General features: G+C 37.8%; 1 protein-coding gene across 2 annotated transcripts; it reads left to right on the top strand.

The window, feature by feature from the left end:
• The first annotated feature begins 4,427 nt into the window (after positions 1 to 4,427).
• keap1a (kelch-like ECH-associated protein 1a) lies at positions 4,428 to 19,827 on the top strand. 2 transcript variants are annotated; one of them, XM_057334918.1, is made up of 7 exons: positions 4,428 to 4,730; positions 8,171 to 8,824; positions 10,968 to 11,324; positions 14,543 to 15,219; positions 18,083 to 18,288; positions 19,050 to 19,226; positions 19,313 to 19,827. In XM_057334918.1, exons 2-7 carry the CDS (start codon positions 8,615 to 8,617, stop codon positions 19,480 to 19,482), a joined length of 1,797 nt encoding a protein of 598 aa, XP_057190901.1. In that variant the 5' UTR covers positions 4,428 to 4,730; positions 8,171 to 8,614; the 3' UTR covers positions 19,483 to 19,827. The 2 variants fall into 2 exon arrangements, with proteins under 2 accessions (XP_057190901.1, XP_057190902.1); XM_057334919.1 differs by lacking the exon at positions 8,171 to 8,824 and having other exon boundaries at positions 4,430 to 4,730.
• Positions 19,828 to 21,626: the final 1,799 nt, after the last annotated feature.

Below are 21,626 nucleotides of genomic sequence, written 5' to 3'. Positions count from 1 at the left end.
ATGTGTTTTGGTCATCTAGACATGTTCTGCACTTCTAAACACATGGTCTGAGCTTCTAAACAGTTTACTACATATACCGTGTGTGAGTCAATACCTGCTGAAGAATGTTGTCATATAAATACATCACCTCTGGGGAAATTTACGTTACAAATCAAGATGTTGTAATCCCAACAACCTCAGATGGTTTAAGAAAAATGAAACCTTTACACTCAATTTAACACATCAACAACGTATAATTATCTCTGAGCGAAGTAGCAATACAGAACAAGCAAAACTGGTGTGGTCACGTACAAAAAAGAAACTCCTGGAATCTGAAGAATTCTGCTTTTTATAATCTTCTTCATAAATGAATATACTTTATAAAATGATTTTGGATTGAAGTTTAGTGGGATTAAACGTTTCACCAGACCCTAAAAATGAGACAATAATTCAAAACACAGGACATGCAGATCGACTAGGACTTCTGCTTGCAATAGATTACTTGACTGATGTGTTAAAGTGTTCTGCTTTGGAGACAGAACAACAAGGATAGTTAGAAACAGAAAATCAAACAAGCACTTCCTCCCTTTAGATGAATTACAGCATAAATCTCTCGGCCCCTTCAGGACTCATACCCAGCTAGGTGAAGTTTATTCAGAACGACTGAAACAGCCCGTATCTAAGAGGACATCTATCGTCCAGAAGCCAGCTCGGAGACAGCACAACACCACATAATGAGACAGAGAAGCATTGATTGCCGGGACCTTGTGATTTAGTGGGTGAGCTCTGGCATGTGGAACAAATTATCCCACCATAAAGATTTCAGGGGGGAATTCTCTTTGGGACAGAGGCTTGGACTCACAGCATTCAAGTGGAGTGTGAAAGTATTGCTTTCTTTGTTTTGAGACACTCTGAGGAACTCAAATTGGACATGCAGTAATATAATGATGATTACCCAAGGGGGGTCAAACCGCAGTCCCGCACACCTCAGCATTTTATGTCCAATCAACTTGGCAGACGTGGAAAACCTCTTAAAACGTCTGGAGACCTGTGAGAGGCTCCAGCTCTGTGAAACACGTGCTGACATCACTGTAAATCAAGCAATATCCTCATAATACACAGAGACATTCACTGACCCCAGAGGTACAATCCTCACTGATTGGGAAAAAATGTTTGTTTGAAGTAGGGTCAAAACCTTTCCAGACTTGGTTTTTAGCTGTGTTTATATGCTGTAATGTATGTAACAATGTATTATTTCCTAGAATATCTTCAAGAATGGATAAATTTGAATTAAAGGAGTAGTTCACTATAAAATTAAAATTTCATGATAATTCACTCACCCACATGTCATAAGCTGTCCGTGTGTTTATTTCTTCGGTCGAAAATGAATTGAGGCTTTTGAGGAAAGGTTTCCAGGGTTCTTATCTATATAATGCATTTAAACGGGGGGCTGTTGGTTAAGGTCCAAATTTCAGTTTCATCGCAGCTTCAAAAGACTCTAAATGACACCAACCGATGAATAAGGGTGCTGTCCTGCGAAACAATTGGTCATTTTTCCAAGAAAATGAAAAATATATACTTTTTAAACATTATCATGAATTATCATGAAATTTTAATTTTATTGTGAACTACTCCTTTAAATGGAATGAGCAGCCAAAAAATAGTTGTCAGATCATCATTTTCTGAGTTTGTTAATCCAGTAAAGCACATTTTGCAGTCCCCCCAATAATACATGGCAGATGTATATCAACCATACACATGGCAAGATCGAGCAAATGTATAGCCAAAAGTCCCACTGGACCCTGAATTGTTAACTTGCTTTTTTCCCTTCTCATTACATCTGGATCCAATGTGTTGGGTGAAATGCATTGGCAATCCCACAAGAAATGAGTAGGGAGTGTATTTTTCACCTTTCCGACTCTTCTCCTAACTAATTCTTTATTCATTTCCTCATATACATAACTTCCTCTATTCTCTTTGCTTTTAAACAGTTTATGCAAATCCGGCAGTATTTCCTGCACTGCTGCAAACACATCGGCATATATTTGTGCTGCTGTGTCTCTCAGTAAAAACTAAAATTTCTGGGTAATTTAGTGGTATGGTATTCATATCAGTGTCTCAAACCCCAAGAATATATAAACGCACACAAGTCTGATCAATTTAGCAAAAATAGTAAAACAAAAGTCAAACTCAAGTGAGATTAAATGAATGCATAATATTAAACCCTGGTACAAAAACAAAACAAATAAATGGGAGTTATAAATTATTATTTTCTTGTTCTACCAACAGACTTCCCATCTGTGTGATATTATGCTTCTGTTTAGTCTAGTATGTTCTCAAAGATTACGGTCAGTTGTTTGGAGGAATATTCACAGCAGGTAAACAGCAGACATCACATTGCATAATACAAATCTCTGGAAACTGTGTGCTGCATTCACATGCTACCATTAGAGGGAGCACAAATACAATGTATATAACTCAATGACAGCCATGTGTCCCAAATGAAGAATTATAGGCACAGGGATTAAGCTGCACATCAAAACGCATCGATATGTTGTTTAATAAGCCAAATGTCTTTTATTTGATTCTTTGATGATTGATTTTGCTTTAACCAAGTCATGCTGCAAATTGCTTTAGTGAACCATAGCAACGAATGTGTGAAACAGTCATGTTTTTGTTTTGATTTAATACAACATTATATATTTAACAATAATGTAAAGGAAGGGCCATATGTTGATTTATGGGGGAGTGAATCCTGCTGACTGCAAGAGCTCTGGGTGCAATGTTTTCCATCAAAGTTGTTCTAAACTGCTTTGTCATCATGCCGTGCAGACTTGTATTTATTTTCTGCACAGGGTCTATCAGCAAAAGAGCACACATGAGGCATGACACAAACCTGCAAGAAGTGCTACACATAATATGCAAATATAGGACAAAGCGCAATATCATATGTGATGTTATTGTCCCATTATAATGACTAATAGATTTTTTTGAATGACAAGCATTAACAAGATCAAATGTGTAATCCAGAAATAACAGTAGTCTATTTACTGTAAAGTGTTACTAGTAGATTATTATACTAAAAAATGTAATTGATTTATCGCTTAAATTATTTTTAACAAATAAAGAAATATTTACCATACAAACTATGGCAACAGTAAAATGCTTTGAATATGTTACAGATTTCTGACCATGAACTTGGCTTTGTTGTAACAATGTTTTTGATGTATTTGCTTGTCATTTATATAGCAATTTCAGGCTCTATGACTTCCTTAAGACCATGACAAGACAAGAATCAGTAAAACAAACATCAGAAACTCAACAAAGGTCAAAGGCCTGGGTGTAACCCAACAAGCAACATAATCTTCTGAAAGCCTTACAGCAAGACTAAACAATCTGCTATAAAGAGAGATCCATACAATTTGATACAGTAGAAATATACTTTACATAGTGACTTCAATTTTCTGACATTCTATAAATTAGTCTGCATAGACACAAAGTTTGGAAACACTTACTCATTCTTTATTTAATTTTTTCCACCATTTAGAATAATAGCAAACTCGTCAACACTATGGAAACTATTCTAAGTGTGAAAATTAGGTTGATACTAAAATTATGTAATATTTTAGCATCTTAAAGTAGCCATCCTTGACTAGAACTTGCAAAACCGTTCTCTTGGCATTTTATAAGACAGCTTCTCGAGTATGAAAGGAGTTCCCAATTTATTCAGGGCTCTTATTTGCTTATTTAATTTTAAATAAAACTTTTGTTTTCTATTGAAAGAAACCGATATGTTGGCACACTTTTTTGGGGGGGGCACAGTAATTTCAGACATTTGAGTCTGAAAGCTTTGAAATGAACATTTCAGTCAAGCGTGTTCAAACTTTTGACTGGTACTGTAAATATCATGAATGAATGACACACAGACAATAAACACTAAATGTTTTCAATTACACTAAAACGTATGGCAATTTACTTTTAACTGACATGAGAGTATAGGCATCAAGAAAATTCATGGTGGTAGTAGCCTACTACCAACCTGGTAAACCCAAAAAAGAATATGTGCAAAAATATCAACCTCAAATTTCAGCTTCAGTTATACCAGTAAAGGTCATTTCTGTCAAACCTTTGCCTGTTTAAACTAGCCCAAACAAATGCACGGCAAATACACATTTTATCTAGGATTAGGGTTTCCCAGTGGGCTTTTTACATAACAACCAAAATAGGTATGTTCGTGCAAAGAAAAACTACAGAAGGAATGATCTGAGCTGTATATTTAAGAGCAATTAACTGTACACAGTATCTTTGCTTTCGCTTCGTCAGATTAGGTTTTATTGTCTTTCATCTGAAAAGAGGAGTTGCACAGTCATGCTGATGTCAAAGGAACTCTGTGTTATTGGTACACTGCCAGCGTGCGCGGGAGCGAGCGTGCACGCGCCTCCGGTACAGTCATACTGTTGTCAATCGCTCCGCGTGAGTTCAAGTGGTACGCCAGAAGCCAGCGAGCCCGCGCTCTTTCACTCGCGCACGCTTCCTTCTTCAGAGTCATGACAGCTGGCAGGCGGAGAGGCTTCGCGACGCCATAAAGAAACTTTCGATTTTTGTGTTTTGCTTTGACGTTTTCCGCGCAAACGTCAGGAACTATCTGTCCGCAAATGCTTTTGTTACTTTGTTTAACACTGTAATCTGCAATAATAGCTTGCATATTGACGCGAGTAAAGTGGAAAACTGTAGCCGGTTCCTGATATGAGGTGAGTGTTTTCACTGGGTGTAGCCTACTGTAGATAGAGGATGGATTGCGTTACATTTGTGTGAATGGAGACCGCGCGCTTGACTTTAGCCACAACACGTCGTTTCTTTTCGACTTGTGAATTTTACAAGGCCAGCACACGTTGATCATGTTAGAGTTCAACATGACGGCTTATAAAGGTTGCTGATGATTTCAAATGAAAGTGTTGACATATTAGGGTAGTGCAGTTCTTTAAAATGTCTCTAAATGTTGTGCATGTATGTCATTAGATATATTATTTATATGCTGCTTACTCGACAGGTGAAAGTTCTGCTTTATACCGACTTTGATTATTATGGTTCATCCATGCACATTTTTAAGCATCACAATGTTTCATCACAACAGTTTACAATGTTCTCACTGTGCTCAACTAAATTGAAAGTTTATACGAACAAAAACGACTTTTAATGCTGCCCCTATCAGCATGCAGTTGCTCTGTCATTCTTAAGTCTTTCTTACTAGAAGTCACAGTAAATAATCAAAATAGTGTACAAATATTTTTTATTTATTTTTATTTTTTACCATTATTTTTAATAGTTAAAATAGTTTTTATTTATATTATAATACATAATTTGTATTGTATATATATATATATGTCGCTGAATGTCCTCTGAAACCTTTGTATCGTCCAGATTTTGCCAAATATCGAACAATAAAAAAGTAATTAAAAGGCTTGTCAACTAGGGCTGTGTATTGGCAAGTGCCTCCCGATACGATACATATCACGATAGATGGGTCACGATACAATATATTGCTATGTATTTCGATACGATACACATTTGCGATATATTGCAATACTTTAAATAGAAAATGTAAAAAGTAGAGCTAGAAATACAACATGCTTTGCACCACCGGGGGTTTTCTGTAAGGATAAGTGTAAAAACATCCCTTACCTCTGCAGAGTGGCCATGATGTGTGATGCATGGACCTTTAGATCAGAGGTTTGGGTTCTCAAACTGTGGATTGCGCCCCTCAAGTGGGTAGCACAGGGGAATAAGGTGGCTCACGCAAGTCACTTGGCTGTTGTGGTGCATTACAGTTAAAACACTGAACATGGGCAGTATAAAACCCCTGCTTCATCCGTGCTGTAAATGTGGTGGTGTCACATCAGTGAAAGCACAATAAATGTCATTGTTACTTTTCTTAATAAACTTTTTGTCTAATGCACTGCAATAGCCAAGTGACTTGTGTCATGACTTGTGAAGCCTACACAGCATTATTTTATATAACTCATTACTCCATTACTTATTTTGAAAACCAAAGCACACCCACACATCAGCTCTGAGAGCTCCAAGCGCTCTTATTTTTTTCGCCATGCTCGCTTCCACTTACTTTTTGCCGTATGTATATGACATGATTTAAAAAAATTATCGATAGTAGAGGTATCACTATCAATACACTATCGAAAAAAAAATTATTGCGATAGTTACATGTATCGATATTTTTGCACAGCCCTATTGTCAACTTTGTCAACACAGTATTGAATCATTTAAAAAGTTCAGCGTTATTTTCCATTTCCTAAAATAAAACTGGACATGTGAGGTTTATATGTAGACCACTTAGGAAGATGTAAACAGCACTTGTCCAAGACTGGTACAAAAGAACTTCCTGTTTCAGTTTTTTAACAAAATAATAGAACATTTACAAACGAATCAAAATGTTAAATAACATCTTTAATTATATATGTAAGGTTTCAAAAATACAGTTAAATTAATTTAAATTAAACCGGAAATGCTTCTGGACCAGTGTTTGCATCTTGCAAAGTGGTCTATATTTATTTTATTAATTAAAAAGCTATAAACTGCAAGTCACTCAATAACAGCTATAAATTGACAGACTTGCTGGAAAAAGACGGCAAATTTTATTTGATGTTTCCATGTCATTTTTTAAACTCTCATAGGCCCTGGGCCATTGTACTATCCTTCTTCTTGAATCATGAATCATATCTTTTAGTGAAACTGCAATGCATTAAACATTTGTTGTGCATGTCTGATTATTTCCTTCATAACAGACAGATCAAAATGATCCTGCGATATGCAAACAGACCTGTGCGTGTTCTTGGAAACTTAATTTGCGCAAAGCTTTTCCCATCAACCCAGTAATCACCACCCTGCTATTCCACCCAGCGTTGTCTTTATGATTCATAGCTTTGCTCACGGTCATGAACACCCTTCAGACTGCTCATAGTCTGACTGGCTCCTTATCAGGGCAATAGAAATGTCATGCTCATGTTGGATGTTTTGTCCCTTTGCTGACCTCAGCTGTATAACTTTGGCACAGGAATTGCTTTCTCTTTCTCTCTCTCTCTCTCTCTCTCTCTCTCTCTCTCTCTCTCGCTCTCTCGCTCTCTCGCTCTCTCTCTCTCTCTCGCTCTCTCTCTCTCTCTCTCTCTCTCTCTCTTTCGCTCTTACTCTCTCTTTGGAATACATTAAAAACAAAAGCACCTGTAGAGTTTGTGGGGAGTTTAACTTTTCTTGTAATTGCATCATCATGCAGGTGGCACAGTGTGGATTAACTGGGACAAAAGTTCACTTGGCAGCACCTACCACTAATGTTCCACTGCTGTGACTTTTCACTTTGCGTTCTGTGAAATAGACCCACACTTAGAAAGTTAATAGTTAATCCCCCCAGAACCACAGAGCTGGTGCTAATGTGCGCGTGCGTGCAGCATATTAACATTTTTCAAAGTCCGGCATAGCATGTGGAAGCACGACACAACGATCCTTTGACGGGAGATATAGGCCGCAGTTAAAGTCCAAAAGAAGCCTAATTGTCAGAAACGTCTTGTGATAAGCTGTGCTTCGAGGCAAATATGTTTGGCTTTAACGGTCTGATTTGTGCAATACCAGAGATACAAAGTCTCTTAACTAAGATGATCTGCAAGACAGAGCTGTTACATAACTCGTGAAAGAAAAATTGGTTTCTGATGAACAACAACATCAAGATTGATCAACAACAGAGCCGTTACTGAGAACCATGTTAGTGTGAACAAAGGTTCAATTCATTTTGTACATAACCATTCCAGTTGTGCCGCAAGGCTGCGTTATGTGGGAAATCACGTGACCGTCTGTGAAAAAGGGGTGTGGCTTCGCTGGTATTTTTTCCGTAGACTACTTGACATCCGTCAGGCAATAGGGAAGTGAAACGTGACTCAGCCAAGTGGGCAGCTCTCACAGACTGTAATGTTAAGACAGTTTCTAGTAGGATTTGTGTAACGCTATCTTTGTGTTCCTTGTATATCATCTGTTGCATACATCGTCTGTTTAGTATAATATTCAAGAAAACTTCCTCATCTCGGCTGTACGAGCTTTTTCAAGTATTTTATAAACAAAAAAGGGACTGACTGATGCGAGGTTCACTAAACATTTCCTTGTTTGAAGCTGTATCTTTGTTTTTTCACAGGGTTTAAAAGAGCACATTCCAGATCTCAGAGGGAAACTGTTGTATGACCCTGTTTTATCAATCCTGACCCCAGTGGACGAAACGCTCTTGATGCATGTGGGTTAAATTAGTTTAAACTAATTCCTTACATACATCCTTGAGAAGATAGAACAGACTCTCTCTATAAAATATGGACACAAGTGTTTACCTAATTTAAAGAAGCAGGCAAAGTAATACATTTTTGTTATTGTACATCGTTGGATATTTCAACAATGCCGTCCTGGCTGGAGAGCAATCCTCGGTATGGTGGACTTCTAACCAGACAGACGAAACATGGTTCTCTATCTCTAAGTGATCACCAGTTGTGTCTGTATTTCTTCATGACACGTGGATGGATCTAGATATTATTAAACTGCAATCGCCATCCATTACCTACATATATCAGTGACATTCCTGCTTTGGAGAATGATATGTCCAAAAAAGAAGAGGCCCATCAAAGACGAGGATTTTTCCGCCATTGTTGTGCCCTCCATGAGGGGTCATGGGTACTTGGATTACACGGTTGAAAGTCATGCCTCTAGAGCCATGCAGGTCATGGATGAGTTTCGACATCATGAGATGTTGTGTGATCTGGTTCTTCATGTGACTTACAAAGACAAGACAGAGGATTTTAAGGTGAGGGTTATGGGTGTTGACTATTGAATACTACTACTGAAAACTATTGACTTAAAGGCATAGTTCACCCAAAAATTCTGTCATGAATTACTTGCCCTCAAGTTGTTCCAAACCTGTATACATTTATTAAAGATATTTGGAAGAATGTTAGCAACTGACAGTTCTGGGGCACCACTGACTAGACACAAAAGAAAACATTTGGAAGAATTTAGGAAAACAAACCATTCTGGGGCACCTTTGACAACCATTTTAATGGTAGTAAATTTTCTAACATTCTTTCAAAAATCTTTCTTTGTGTGCAACAGAACAAAGAAAATTGTACAGGTTTGAAACAACCTAATGGCTTGCCCACACCGGGACGATAATCGTCGACGTTTAACGCCTCGTGACTAAACAAAGGGTGCCGATGTGAGTGTGCACACCAACGCACAAAACGGCAGGCGTTTTTTTAAAATGCCTCGTGCTCGTTTTTTTTTTGGTTTGACGCGCTGCGTTAAAAACTGGCCGACCAGTGAGACTGGCGCTTTTGTTCACGTGTGGAGCTGCTGAAGTTACAGTAAAACATGACTTGGTGGCGCTCAAGCACAAAACGGTCTTCCTGAGCACACAGTGACAAAGAGGAAGCAAGATGAATTCTTCTTCTGTGTGGCAAGCAAGTGTCAGAAGCACAAAGTTGCGCAGCTATTTTTCATTAGGCGCCATCTATGTCAGGGAGTGAATTTGCACGTTCACTCGTCTCATCGCCAGTGAAAATCGCTTGGGTATGAACGCTGAAAAATGTCTCGAAAAACGCTGGTGATAAGCATGTGCGATTAGCATCCCAGTGTGTACAAGTCTTTAGGTTGAGTAATTCATGACACAATTTTCATTTTGGGTGAACATTTTGGCTGCTCTGCCATTTTTTTGCACTTCATTGTCTTATTATATTATAAGTATTTATAAATGTCTTGTGTTTTGTGTAAGAGAAATTTTGTTGTTTGCTTTGGCTTGCAATTACAATAAAAGCTATTCTTCTTCTATCCCTTAAAGAACTATAGCTATTCAGATCATGTAAATCGTTCTTGATGAAAGCACTCTTACCACACCATGCCTATAATGATAACGAAACAGAGAACAGATATCTTTGGGATCACTTTAAGAGCTATTTCTTTTTTTTAAAACATTGACAGCCAATCAAAATCCATTATAATGTAAATGGTTCGCACTTTTCAAATGTTATTGGATGTTTTTATTTGGACTAAGTTAATTATGTGTGAGAAATACTAATATTTCTCCATTTGCTGATCAAAATGTTGAATCCACTCCAACAGTCAAATACAGACTAATATCACTGGCGTGTGAAACAAATTAAATGTAAAAAAAAACACTTTTTTGAGACGTCATCAGAAGGCAGACCAACATAGATGGGTTATTTTCTGAAAGCACCCTAATTATATTTGAGCTAGCAACACTTGAAGAAACAAGTTAATCATGATGTTATACTGTAGTTATTTTGAATATGTTAAATATTAAATATCTGTAATTTAGGTAAATTGTGCTCATTACAAGTGCAGAAATATGTTTAGGCATTTGGTTGGAATTGTGAGGACACGACAGGTACAGTCACATTTACTTTCAGGTGTGATCTACTGGCAAAATCAATTCAAAGGGAAAACAAGTTTATTTTTCAGTCCCCATTGATTTTCTCTGACAACACCTTAATATTTGATGTCAATTTGAAGAGTTATTTTAATCAGATTTTTGTGCATTCCAATTAAAATCAATCAAATTGCAGTTGGGTTGTTTTGATTAAGTAATAACAGCTGAAAAAAAATACAGTTTCCTAACACAAGTTTCCTTTCGGACTTACTTCAATTTTGTTGCAGATTCCTGTGATTTAATGTTTTATGTATTTTGTTTTTGTTACACGCCAACATAGACTCTGTGTGTGTCTGTTTTATATATATATTTTGTTCGAAATTAATAAATAAATAAACACAATAAAAACATGATGACATAATAAAAAAACATGATTTTAAAACAAAAAAATGTTTTTGCAAAAAAACTCTTTATTTGCTTTTACAGAGTAAATGTGTCTTGTTTAAAGTATGTTTAGATATTTCTACTATTCTAGTAACAAACAAGTGTCTTCTTCATTCTCCAGGTACATAAACTGGTACTGGCCGCCTGCAGTCCGTATTTCAAAGCCATGTTTACCAGTAATTTCAGAGAATGCCACGCCTCTGAGGTCACCTTAAACGACGTGTGCCCCCAGGTCATCAGCCGCCTCATTGACTTCGCCTACACCTCCCGCATCACGGTGGGCGAGAAATGCGTCCTTTACCTTCTCCTGACCGCCATGCGTTATCAGATAGAAGAGGTGGCCAAAGCGTGCTGCGATTTCCTCTTGAAGAACCTGGAGCCGGCAAACGTCATAGGCATCTCCAGATTCGCAGAGGACATCGCTTGCACCGAGCTGCACCTTCGTACAAGAGAATACATCAACACACACTTCAATGAGGTACGTGCCCTATGGACTCGGTTCCCGAAGTGTCAGTTAGCAGCGATCGATAGTTGCCACCTGTGGTGCTCTCCTGAGGAAGTGTACTGAGCCATTGACCTGTAACAGTTGTGTGTGAATGAAAGAGCTGTACAGCTAATTGAGTTGTCAATGGGGCTTTGGTCTGCCTTGCAAATTATCCATCCATCAAATAATTAGACGTGCATTACGGAAGTGTTTAGCTAAGAATGAAAATGTTGTCATGATTTGTTTGAGAAACTATAATGATAACAGAACAGAGGATGGATGTTTTTGTGATCAATTTCAATGCAATTTTTTTGTTGTTCAAGAAATGTCAGACAGACTGTCTAAGCTGCTTTAATGCTAGATTCACACATGCTGAGTGCAATCACACACACACATGTCTGGTTTATTATCTCTGTGGGGACAGTCCATAGGTGTAATGATATTTATACTGTACAAACTGTATCCCCTAAACCTAAAGATCATAGAAAACATTTAGCATTTTAAGATTTTCAATTTTGTCCCCATGAGTTGGTGTGTATTCAGGTTTTAGTTCTCCACCGGGATATAAAAACAAGGCCACTCACACACACACACACACACACACACACACACACACACACACACACATAAAAGCCTTTCATTTTCATTTGTGAGTAAATAATGGGAACATTTTTGGATGAACTGTTCTAGATATTTTGCTTTTGTGATTTAATACATACAGCCACGGAAAAAATTAAGAGACCATTCCAAATTTTCATTTAATCTGCATTTCTAGAGGTATTGTGACCAGTCCAGTGTCTGTTTAATTTCAACAAAATCAAACCTCAGGAGTGACATAAAGTCATTCAACAGCAATGTGAAAGACTGACGGCATGACACGACACATGAAAACTGATAAAAACCGAGGTTATCACATTAAAAATTCTTTTTGAACTTTTCCTAAATACATGTACAAATATTACTGTTGTATTGCTTAAAAGTGAATATGAATTTGTTTTCTCTGCAGTATTTGAGGTCTGAAAAAATACAGAGCATCTTTTCTGTTATTTTGACCTGTTTCTCCAGTTTTCATTTTCTGCAAATAAATGCAAATAGCAATAATCTTTTTATTTGAAATTTCGGAGAAATATTCTTACTTAGTAGTTGACAAAATGAAACAAAAATGATAATTTTACCAAAACTCATACCTATAAATAGTAAATTCAGAAAAACTGAAAATCATTTTGAAACACTACCTTTCACATTTTTATGATAATTACTTTGTAGTAAACTCACCAAAACTATGGAACACCACAAATTTAACTATGTGAATTGTCTAAATGCTATGCTTAGAGGTCTCACACTGGGATGCTTTTGCAGTATTGAAGAAGTTCTCATTTGTTCTGGGCTCTTATTAGCCTATTTTCCTCATTATTTGGGCAAAGTGATCCATTTCAAAAACATGTTTTAATATATTGGGGTGGGCGATCTGACGATCTTAAATCGAGATCGATCTTGAAGGCGTCCGCAATCCACTTTTCAACGGAATCGCGAGGATCGTGATCTTGTTTGGCGTCTAAAACAGGAGGTGTGTTTGACATCATTCAGCGTTGCACAGACCCATTGGCGTATGACATTGAAGCACCTCGAGAGCAGAGAGCTCTGTATGCTTTCGGATCATTCTCGCCATGCTGCGAGGTCTCACGCGTGCGATACAGTTTTGAAATGCATTAGACAGAGTGGCTTGTCTATGTGTGACGTTAATCGATGGCACACAGCTAATTTACTTAGTTAATTTAGAGTTCATATAGCTTATATCTAGAGTGATTTCCGTGATGCGGACGCGGAATCCTGCTATTTAAATCTGTCATCTGCCAGTTCTGCGTGTATGAGTGAATGTGTGGCACAGTTTAACATGCTACAGGCGTGACGCTCATGGATTTGTATGCGTCTCACTGTATGAGAACATAAACACATGAACATCATGTCCAGAGTTGCCCTGAGAGTTTATTTCAGGTGCATTTAACAGTTTTCACTGTTTGAGAAAAACTATTGTCACTGAACTACACACACTAAACTCAAGTGTCTATTGTGGGAGCGTCTTCACGACGACCCGTCAAAATAGAACACACAGGTTAACCTAAACGCTCGAATGAAAAAATACTGTAGTGTTCTCTATAGTAGGCTATTTGATATAGCAAATTGTGGTATTCTTGTTGTAAATTGATCAACTGTAGTAATAGTAGTATCCTTTAATATTTACTATAGTCAGGTTCAAACGCACTATATTATCTAGGAATTTTACTCCAGTTTACTATAGGCCTAGTAAATACTATAGTATACTGTAGGCTACTACAGTATTTTTATGTGGACAAAAATATTACTATTGTATAGTAAAAAACATGAACAACACAGAACAATAAGGAATGGGTAAACTAAAAATTATATGGACCTAATTGATCCATTTGTAGGCCTATATAACATTAATGTCCTTTGTTGTTAACCAGTCTATTTATGTGATGATCTGCATTTGTGTTTTTTAAAGATGATAACAGACGTTTTATACTTGTGCTACCTGTACAACTGTTTGGCCTTTGCTAAAAAAAACTTTAAAAAGTGCAAAAAAGTTAATGTATTTAGTAGGGATGCACCGATATGTACATTTTGGCCGATAACGATAAACGATAATTCTTGAACATTGGAAGCCGATAACCGATATATTGGCCGATATACAGCACCTAAATATTCATTTAATATTCAAACAATATGTGTTTGTTCCTATGATTTACAAATTCATAAATATCTACATACTACATCAACAATGTTTTGCTGTAAGTGAATGATCACGACAGAAAGACATTACTGTACTGGTTTTTGAGCTGTGTGCAGCTGAAGTGGTTCAACCAGAGGAAATGATTCATAATTTATCGGCTAAAATATATATCGGCCTAAATTTGATTATCGACCGATACCGATAACATTAAAAATGACCATTTATCGGCCGATACCGATATGGCCGATAATTTATTGTGCATCCCTAGTATTTAGCCCTGTATTTCAATTCAGATCGTGGATCGAGAATCTTTGTTATGAAGATCGTGATATGCTTTTTTGGGAAGATCGCCCAGCCCTAATTTATAAATACTGTATATAAAAGTATATGTACAGTTTATCTTTTTTTGAGTCTGTAGGCTGTATATCTAATCTAAATGACCCCCTTGCATGTGTCACAGGTGACCAAAGAGGAGGAATTCTTCAGTTTGTCCCATTGTCAGCTCCTGGAGTTGATCAGTCAAGACAGTATAAAGGTGCTATGTGAGACCGAGGTCTACAAAGCCTGCATCGACTGGGTCCGCTGGGACGCTGACAGCCGTGCCCAGTACTTCCATGCCCTCCTGAATGCGGTCCACATCTACGCCCTGCCGCCCACGTTCCTCAAAAGACAACTGCAGTCCTGCCCCATTCTCAGCAAAGCCAACTCCTGCAAGGACTTCCTGTCCAAGATCTTTCAGGAGATGGCTCTCAGAAAACCCTTACCTCTCCCTCCTCATCGCGGGACCCAGCTAATCTACATAGCTGGGGGTTACAGGCAACACTCCCTGGACTCTTTGGAGGCCTTCGATCCGAAGAAGAACGTCTGGCTAAAGCTAGCTGGGATGGGATCTCCCTGTAGCGGCTTAGGGGCCTGCGTGTTGTTCGGCCTTCTTTATACAGTCGGAGGACGGAACCTCTCTTTGCAGAACAACACAGAGTCTGGATCTTTGTCCTGCTATAACCCCATGACTAACCAGTGGACCCAGCTGGCTCCGCTCAACACGCCCAGAAACAGAGTGGGTGTCGGGGTCATTGACGGGAGCATTTATGCCGTAGGGGGTTCACATGCCTCTACACATCACAACAGCGTTGAGAGGTGAGGCCGAGAACAGGAAGAATAGTACTCAAAGAGGTTTTGTGTGGAGGTTTGCTTTACACCGTGGGGGTTTTCCTCTTTATATTATATTTCCTTTCTATTATAAGGATGCTAGCTGAATCAAAACATTCGCGCAGGGCATATTGACAGATGAAAACGACAGGGCTTGTATTATAGTAACAGAAGACCGCCACCACACCTGGCTGTGAGAGGCGAACAATGTTCTGTACAAAATACGAGCAGAAAAGTTACGTTACACGCTAGACTTGCGATACCTCTCATCGGCTACAGAATGTTTGCAGAACAAACTGTTTTCATCGAGGCGTAGAGACGATTTTTTCTGTTCTCTTTGGAAACGTTACTCTTGACTAACAAGCTTCAGGCGAATGTTTCATAACAGACATTCCACAGTTTAGAGTCAGGTTTCGAGAGAAACACATGTTTGCGGAATAAGTATTGATGGTATTATTTTATATTCCCAGCTAATAAGCATAAGGTCAATTCAGGTAAGACCTTGTAGGAACAAATGCTCTTAAATGTGACGCATCTGACTAAGAGCTTCATTGTGTTGTGACAGTTAAGGCAGTTGCTATATTTACTTTGGAAAGGCTACTGAAACGCATTTGTTTAAGGAAGTCTGTTGTGCAAAAGTAATTATGTTGATGCTCTTACTAACAATTACAGCATGAAAACCTTCATTAACCTTCATTAGTTTGAGGTAAATTTAAAACATCATTGCTACAAATTACACTAAAATGTGATTACAAAATTACTGTGTGGAGAAAGAATGCTGAATTGCATTAATAGCTCAATTAAGGAAGATAAAAATGTTGTTAAACATGTTGCCCGTACAATGTTGCTCCTTACATAATGAACCGTTGTGTTTTTATTACCTTAGAATGAGCTATTTCTATCTACATACACCGCAGGTCCCCTTACATGGAATTCGCAACGTTTTTTCTACAGTAGTCGTAAACGGACAAACTGCTCTACATAAAGCGTTTCGTAAATGCATTATCTCCTTCATAGGCGTAATTTGCAGGTGGACGGGTGGAACATGTCCCCATCACTTTTTGCCAAAGTCAATTTTGTCCCCACCACTTACAGGAAGAAATTAAAAATACGGAGCGTCTATTTACCGTGCAAGTAGCTCGCTTTGTAAGCAGAAGCTATTTATACTAACTCCGCCCATCAGTTTCAGATTGGAATAGACAAAATGTAAGAAAGGCACACGAAAATCAACTGCTCCAGTGGCGTAGAGCGTGAAGCATGTGTTACCTGCTTCATGTTGTTGTGGGTTCGGGACTGCTGTTTGCTGAACCTTTTCCCTATCACATATCAGATTGTAAAGGTATTTATTTTTAATAAAATGATGAAAATATTTGAAAATGGCTGTTCAAGTCATACATGTACCAAACATTTTGCGCTTAATTGCACTTTGGTGCTACTGTATATATATTCGTCCTTATTGTTCTCGACATGCGGTTGCTATCGTCTATTGCAAGATTAATTACATTTTTATACTCGATAGAAAACTCCAATAAATGGAAAAGTCACAACTTTGTAGTTTCATGAGTTCAAAACAAAATTTAGAAAGTTTGTTGTATATTTGTAGCCTATCTGGCAATGCCCGTAGTAATAAGTGAAAATACGATTTTTTTAAAGATATTATTTTTCCATCTGTTTCCCCTGTATACTTGAATGTTTGGGGGGTTCCCAAACGTCTCAATCCTTGACCCACCGACAGGTAATCTGTGTCAAACACCAAATTTTTAACATGGGGAAAACACACATTCGTTTCCGTAGTAAATATTTAATCACAAATTAATTTTACGTTAATTTTTAGTTTAATTAAGTACGGCAACAGCCATCCTTACATATAATAAAGCACAACATGCTTTAAATGATCTATTGATGAAAACATGATATAGTTTAAAAACAAATGGAAGCAGATCTGATATGTGATGTGAAAATTTAGAATAGTGAGTTCAGCGGATACGAACCTGCTTCACGGCAGTGTCAATATTATTTGTCATGCGTCTTTCGCACTAATGTTACACCACTGAAGCGGCACCGTTTTTATACTGTTTTCTAGAGGAGGAGTCACCGACATTTTTCGCGCTTGTGACGCCCATGAATATTCCCAACGACTTATTACAGAAACAATTTATTAAAGTACTGCTTGTGTCTTTGTCCCCACCACTTTTCAAAACAAAGTTACGCCACTGATCTCCTTTGGGAAAGATTTTTTCAGCCTCCGTAGTGCTTCGAAAGGGAAGTTGTGGAGTGAGCTGTTGCTTGCAATTCGCTAAATTTCACACACTGGACCTTTAAACAAAACAAGATATTAAGACGTGTTTTACTGACTTTATAAGACGCATTTATAGTTTTAAAGCAGTAATTTTAGCACTTAATCTATTTGCGATAAAATTATTGAAAAGCTTTCGTTTAGATTCATATCACAGGCATGAAACCTATCGAGGATCATTTGTAAGAGTGAGCAGCTCAAAGTGAGAAGTTAATCTTTCCAGAATGTAGAAGAGAGAGTGTGCATGTATTCAGTTGAGGAATTAGAGCCTGATACAAATTTAAACAATGAATGTCAATAGGTCATCTGAAATTTCAAAGATGTGGGAACACTTGGTATGTGCCTCTGTTTTGCTGGGACGTAAAAACTCTCGAGTCAGTAACAGTAGCCGTACTCAATGAGCTATGAAATGGCCACAGCTGAGTAATAAAATTTACTTCTGAGGATATTAATACGCTCTTGTATTTACTTTCTTGTTGCTATGTCTGGGAATCATATTCACAGGCGTGAATATCTTAACCGGTTTGTAAAGATTTCCTGCTTATTGTTTCACAGGTATGATCCAGAGACAAACCGTTGGACATTTGTGGCTCCTATGTCAGTGGCACGACTGGGAGCTGGTGTTGCCACGTGCGGGGGGAATCTGTATGTGGTTGGCGGGTTTGATGGAGATCATCGATGGAACACAGTGGAACGCTATCAACCAGACACTAATACCTGGCAGCATGTGGCACCTATGAACACCGTTCGGAGCGGCCTCGGTAAATACAGTGCAAAAGTTATGCAACTAATGGATTGTTTATCATGAAACATTAATCCATGGGTCACATGACATACCCAAGTGAATCATGCAATTGTATAAATGTGACTAAAGGGAACTTTAAAAATAAAAGAACAAATGGCCACACCAAATGTAATTAAGTGGCGTTAAAACTCAGAACAAAGAACTGATAATATATGAAACACTACGAATACGAAACAAAAAAAAAGAGAAAATAGAATTAAAAACAGAATTATTACAACTAAAATAGAAAAAAGAGAATTTTCCATTTAGGTAAAGGAGTTAAGACCCATTCCACAAAGAATTCTAGAAGCCAGTGTGACCACGTAGCTAAATGACTGAAACAAACCTTTTCTGTTTTGTTTCAGTTAATAGATGTTTTTTAATTTTCTTAGGGGACTTCAAATATCTTAACAAAAGGCAAAAAATATTTTTTGTGTGGTTTGACATAATTTATTTATAATACTACTAATAATAACTATTATTATTATTATAGACCATTTTGCGAGACTTTAACAAGACTAGTCCAGAAGCACTTTGTTTATCACTTTTTTGTTTACTTTTTTATTTCCCATGTTAGTTTTGAAGATATTTATTTAACATTTCAATGAAGTTTTAATTGTTCTGTTGAATGTTGTGTATCATATGTGTTCATATGTATTTTTTAACCATCTAAGTCTTTTCTATATAAAACATAGCTTGAATCACGTGTTGACTAAACCCTCCGATTTCTGTTCGTAGGCTTGGTGTGTCTGGACACCAACCTCTATGCAATTGGTGGCTATGATGGTCAAACTCAGCTCAAGTCAATGGAGAGATATAACATAACATGTGATGTTTGGGAACCCATGGCCTCTATGAACCAGTGCCGCAGTGCACATGGAGTGACAGTCTTCCAATGCAATATATATGTGTTAGGTGGGATGGATGGATGTGTACATAGATTGTTTTAAATAATCTTATCTATCAGATGATTTTACAACTGTCATTTTATTTCATTTTAGGTGGATTTAATCAAGGCGGTTTCTTATCCTGCGTGGAGTGCTACTGTCCAGGCAGTAATGTATGGACGTATTTAACAGACATGCCTATTGGCCGCAGTGGAATGGGTGTTGCTGTAACCATGGAACCGTGCCCTGGAATTCTGCCAGAAGAGGAAGAGGAGGAGGTGTGACGGTTTGACGTGCCATCTGAAGACAACTCAGTTGTTGCATTTCCCTTGAAGCCCTTTAAGCATGAGATGCCAACGAGGACATATGTTGTTTTAAATATTTAGTTCAATTTGTTTATTTGATAAACCACAAAGTGATTTATAAAGAGAAAGTCGCTAATCACTGGACTAATGAACCTCTGATCACATGATCAGGTCCGAATGTGAATCTCTGATCACGTGATCAGGTCTGAATGAACGATGATATACACAATTGTATTGTCGCTGAACACTTGTTCTATAATACTACTCATGTCCAGATAAGCTCTGTTTAATGTGCACATGATAAAGTACTGAGTGTTTATTAAGGTTCGGCTTGGGTTTGGATTTTGTTTTGTTGTTTCTGACGGCAAACTTCAGGATCGACCCATTTTTGTCCATGTACAGGAGTCTGCAGTAACACTTTCCATGAAGCCTGTCTATACTGTATGGATTAGAATGATAAAACTGCAGTGTTCTGAGTGCAGTGCATTGCAATGCATTTTTTACTTATTTAAAAGAATAAATGTAAACCACAGTTATACTACATGCTATAATCTTCCAAATTCTGTGATTATATATTTAAAGAGATAACATGTTAAAACGATGTAATAATATTAAACTGTATTATAACTGTGGATACAATTATGTATGAAAAAAATATATATTTTTTTTAATGTGCACTAGAAAGTAATGCAATCTTTTGAATAAATCCTTTATGATGTATTTCATAAACAGGCTTCATAGATGATGTTACGGTGTGTTTTCTTATTACCACTAGGTGGAGGAATTCTCCTTCCAGTTGCAATGGGAGCATTTTTAGTACTGGACTACTGATGTGTGGGGTACTTAGGAAATTAATATGATTTTTGTTAGCTTTCTATTATAAGCATTTTTAATTGTTAATTTATTCAAATTGTATAAATTGTACATTTTAGCTATTTAAAACTCATTTACATTGATTAAATCCTCTTCTAGAGATAAATTTACAACAATTTTATTTGTCCTTTTCTCTTTGGATAGCATAATAATCTAATCAGATTTTTTAAACATGATTTAAGCGTTCTTAAACCGTACTGCCATATGTCTCAGCCTGTAGTGCTTTCTAGAAAATCTCATGGATGACATATGCTGTTTTGCTTTGTTTTAAATGAAGACACAATTACTCTTGTGATGTCACAATATTAGTCATCCGCCATGCTTCAGAATATTGTTTACAGAAACTGGGAGGGCCCATCCTCTTTCTCTCATCCACAGGTTTCATTACATGTCATGATGAGACCACCGCAAAGAAGCAACGTGAAAAAGGGGCATTGGAAAACTGGACAGTGCGTCACTCACAAGACCATTAATGTGGTGAGTGTTGGTATATGGTTACGTCTCGATGTAGATTGGCTGTTGAACAATGGGTCAGGAATGCATCCTGGCTAATACTCAGCAGAAAAGCAAGTCCACTCACTGTCTCCACATGTTATAGTTTACAGAAAGTGGCTCATTTCCAGGTCTAGTCTCAGTGGTTTGTTTACCCAGTGATCGCTGTTTAATCCAGACACACGGAGGCCCTGTAAGTTTCTGACTTTATTATGAGACATCTTGTCAACAACGGCATACAGAGCAAACAGATTCCAGTCCTTTGGCTATTCTCTGTGTGGCAGGATGTGAGGTGTGTGTGATCAGCGGGCACTAGATCTCTCACACACCAACACATGCTCACAGACAAGGCCTTGTTTTGGCTCATATTGAAATCTGATTGGACGGGGAGCAGAGGCCGTCTCTTCCCAGAGCCTGACAATATATTTGATGACTCACATGGCAAAGTCATGACGCATTCTCCAGCACACGCACGCACACACACACAAACATCCAACAACAAATCTCAGGCGCTGCATTCTTGATCCGGTGTGACACATAGCCGCCTTCCATAATGCGAGATGGACTCGGAAGGACTCACAATGCTCGGCATGTGAATACTGACTGGTCAAACAACAAAGCTTGTGACGCCAATCAATGTGAACGCTAGCAGACAGTACGAATGCAGAGGTGTGGGCTACAAAGATGTTTAATGTGCCTCCCATACTGGAAATGACTCACTAAAGCACATAAAGATATCACAACCCCAGCTGACTCAA

Source organism: Triplophysa rosa, linkage group LG5, assembly GCF_024868665.1.
Source record: "Triplophysa rosa linkage group LG5, Trosa_1v2, whole genome shotgun sequence".
NCBI classification, from domain to species: domain Eukaryota; kingdom Metazoa; phylum Chordata; class Actinopteri; order Cypriniformes; family Nemacheilidae; genus Triplophysa; species Triplophysa rosa.
Note: the sequence above shows the minus strand (reverse complement) of the source record. Positions and strands in the feature narration are given on the sequence as shown.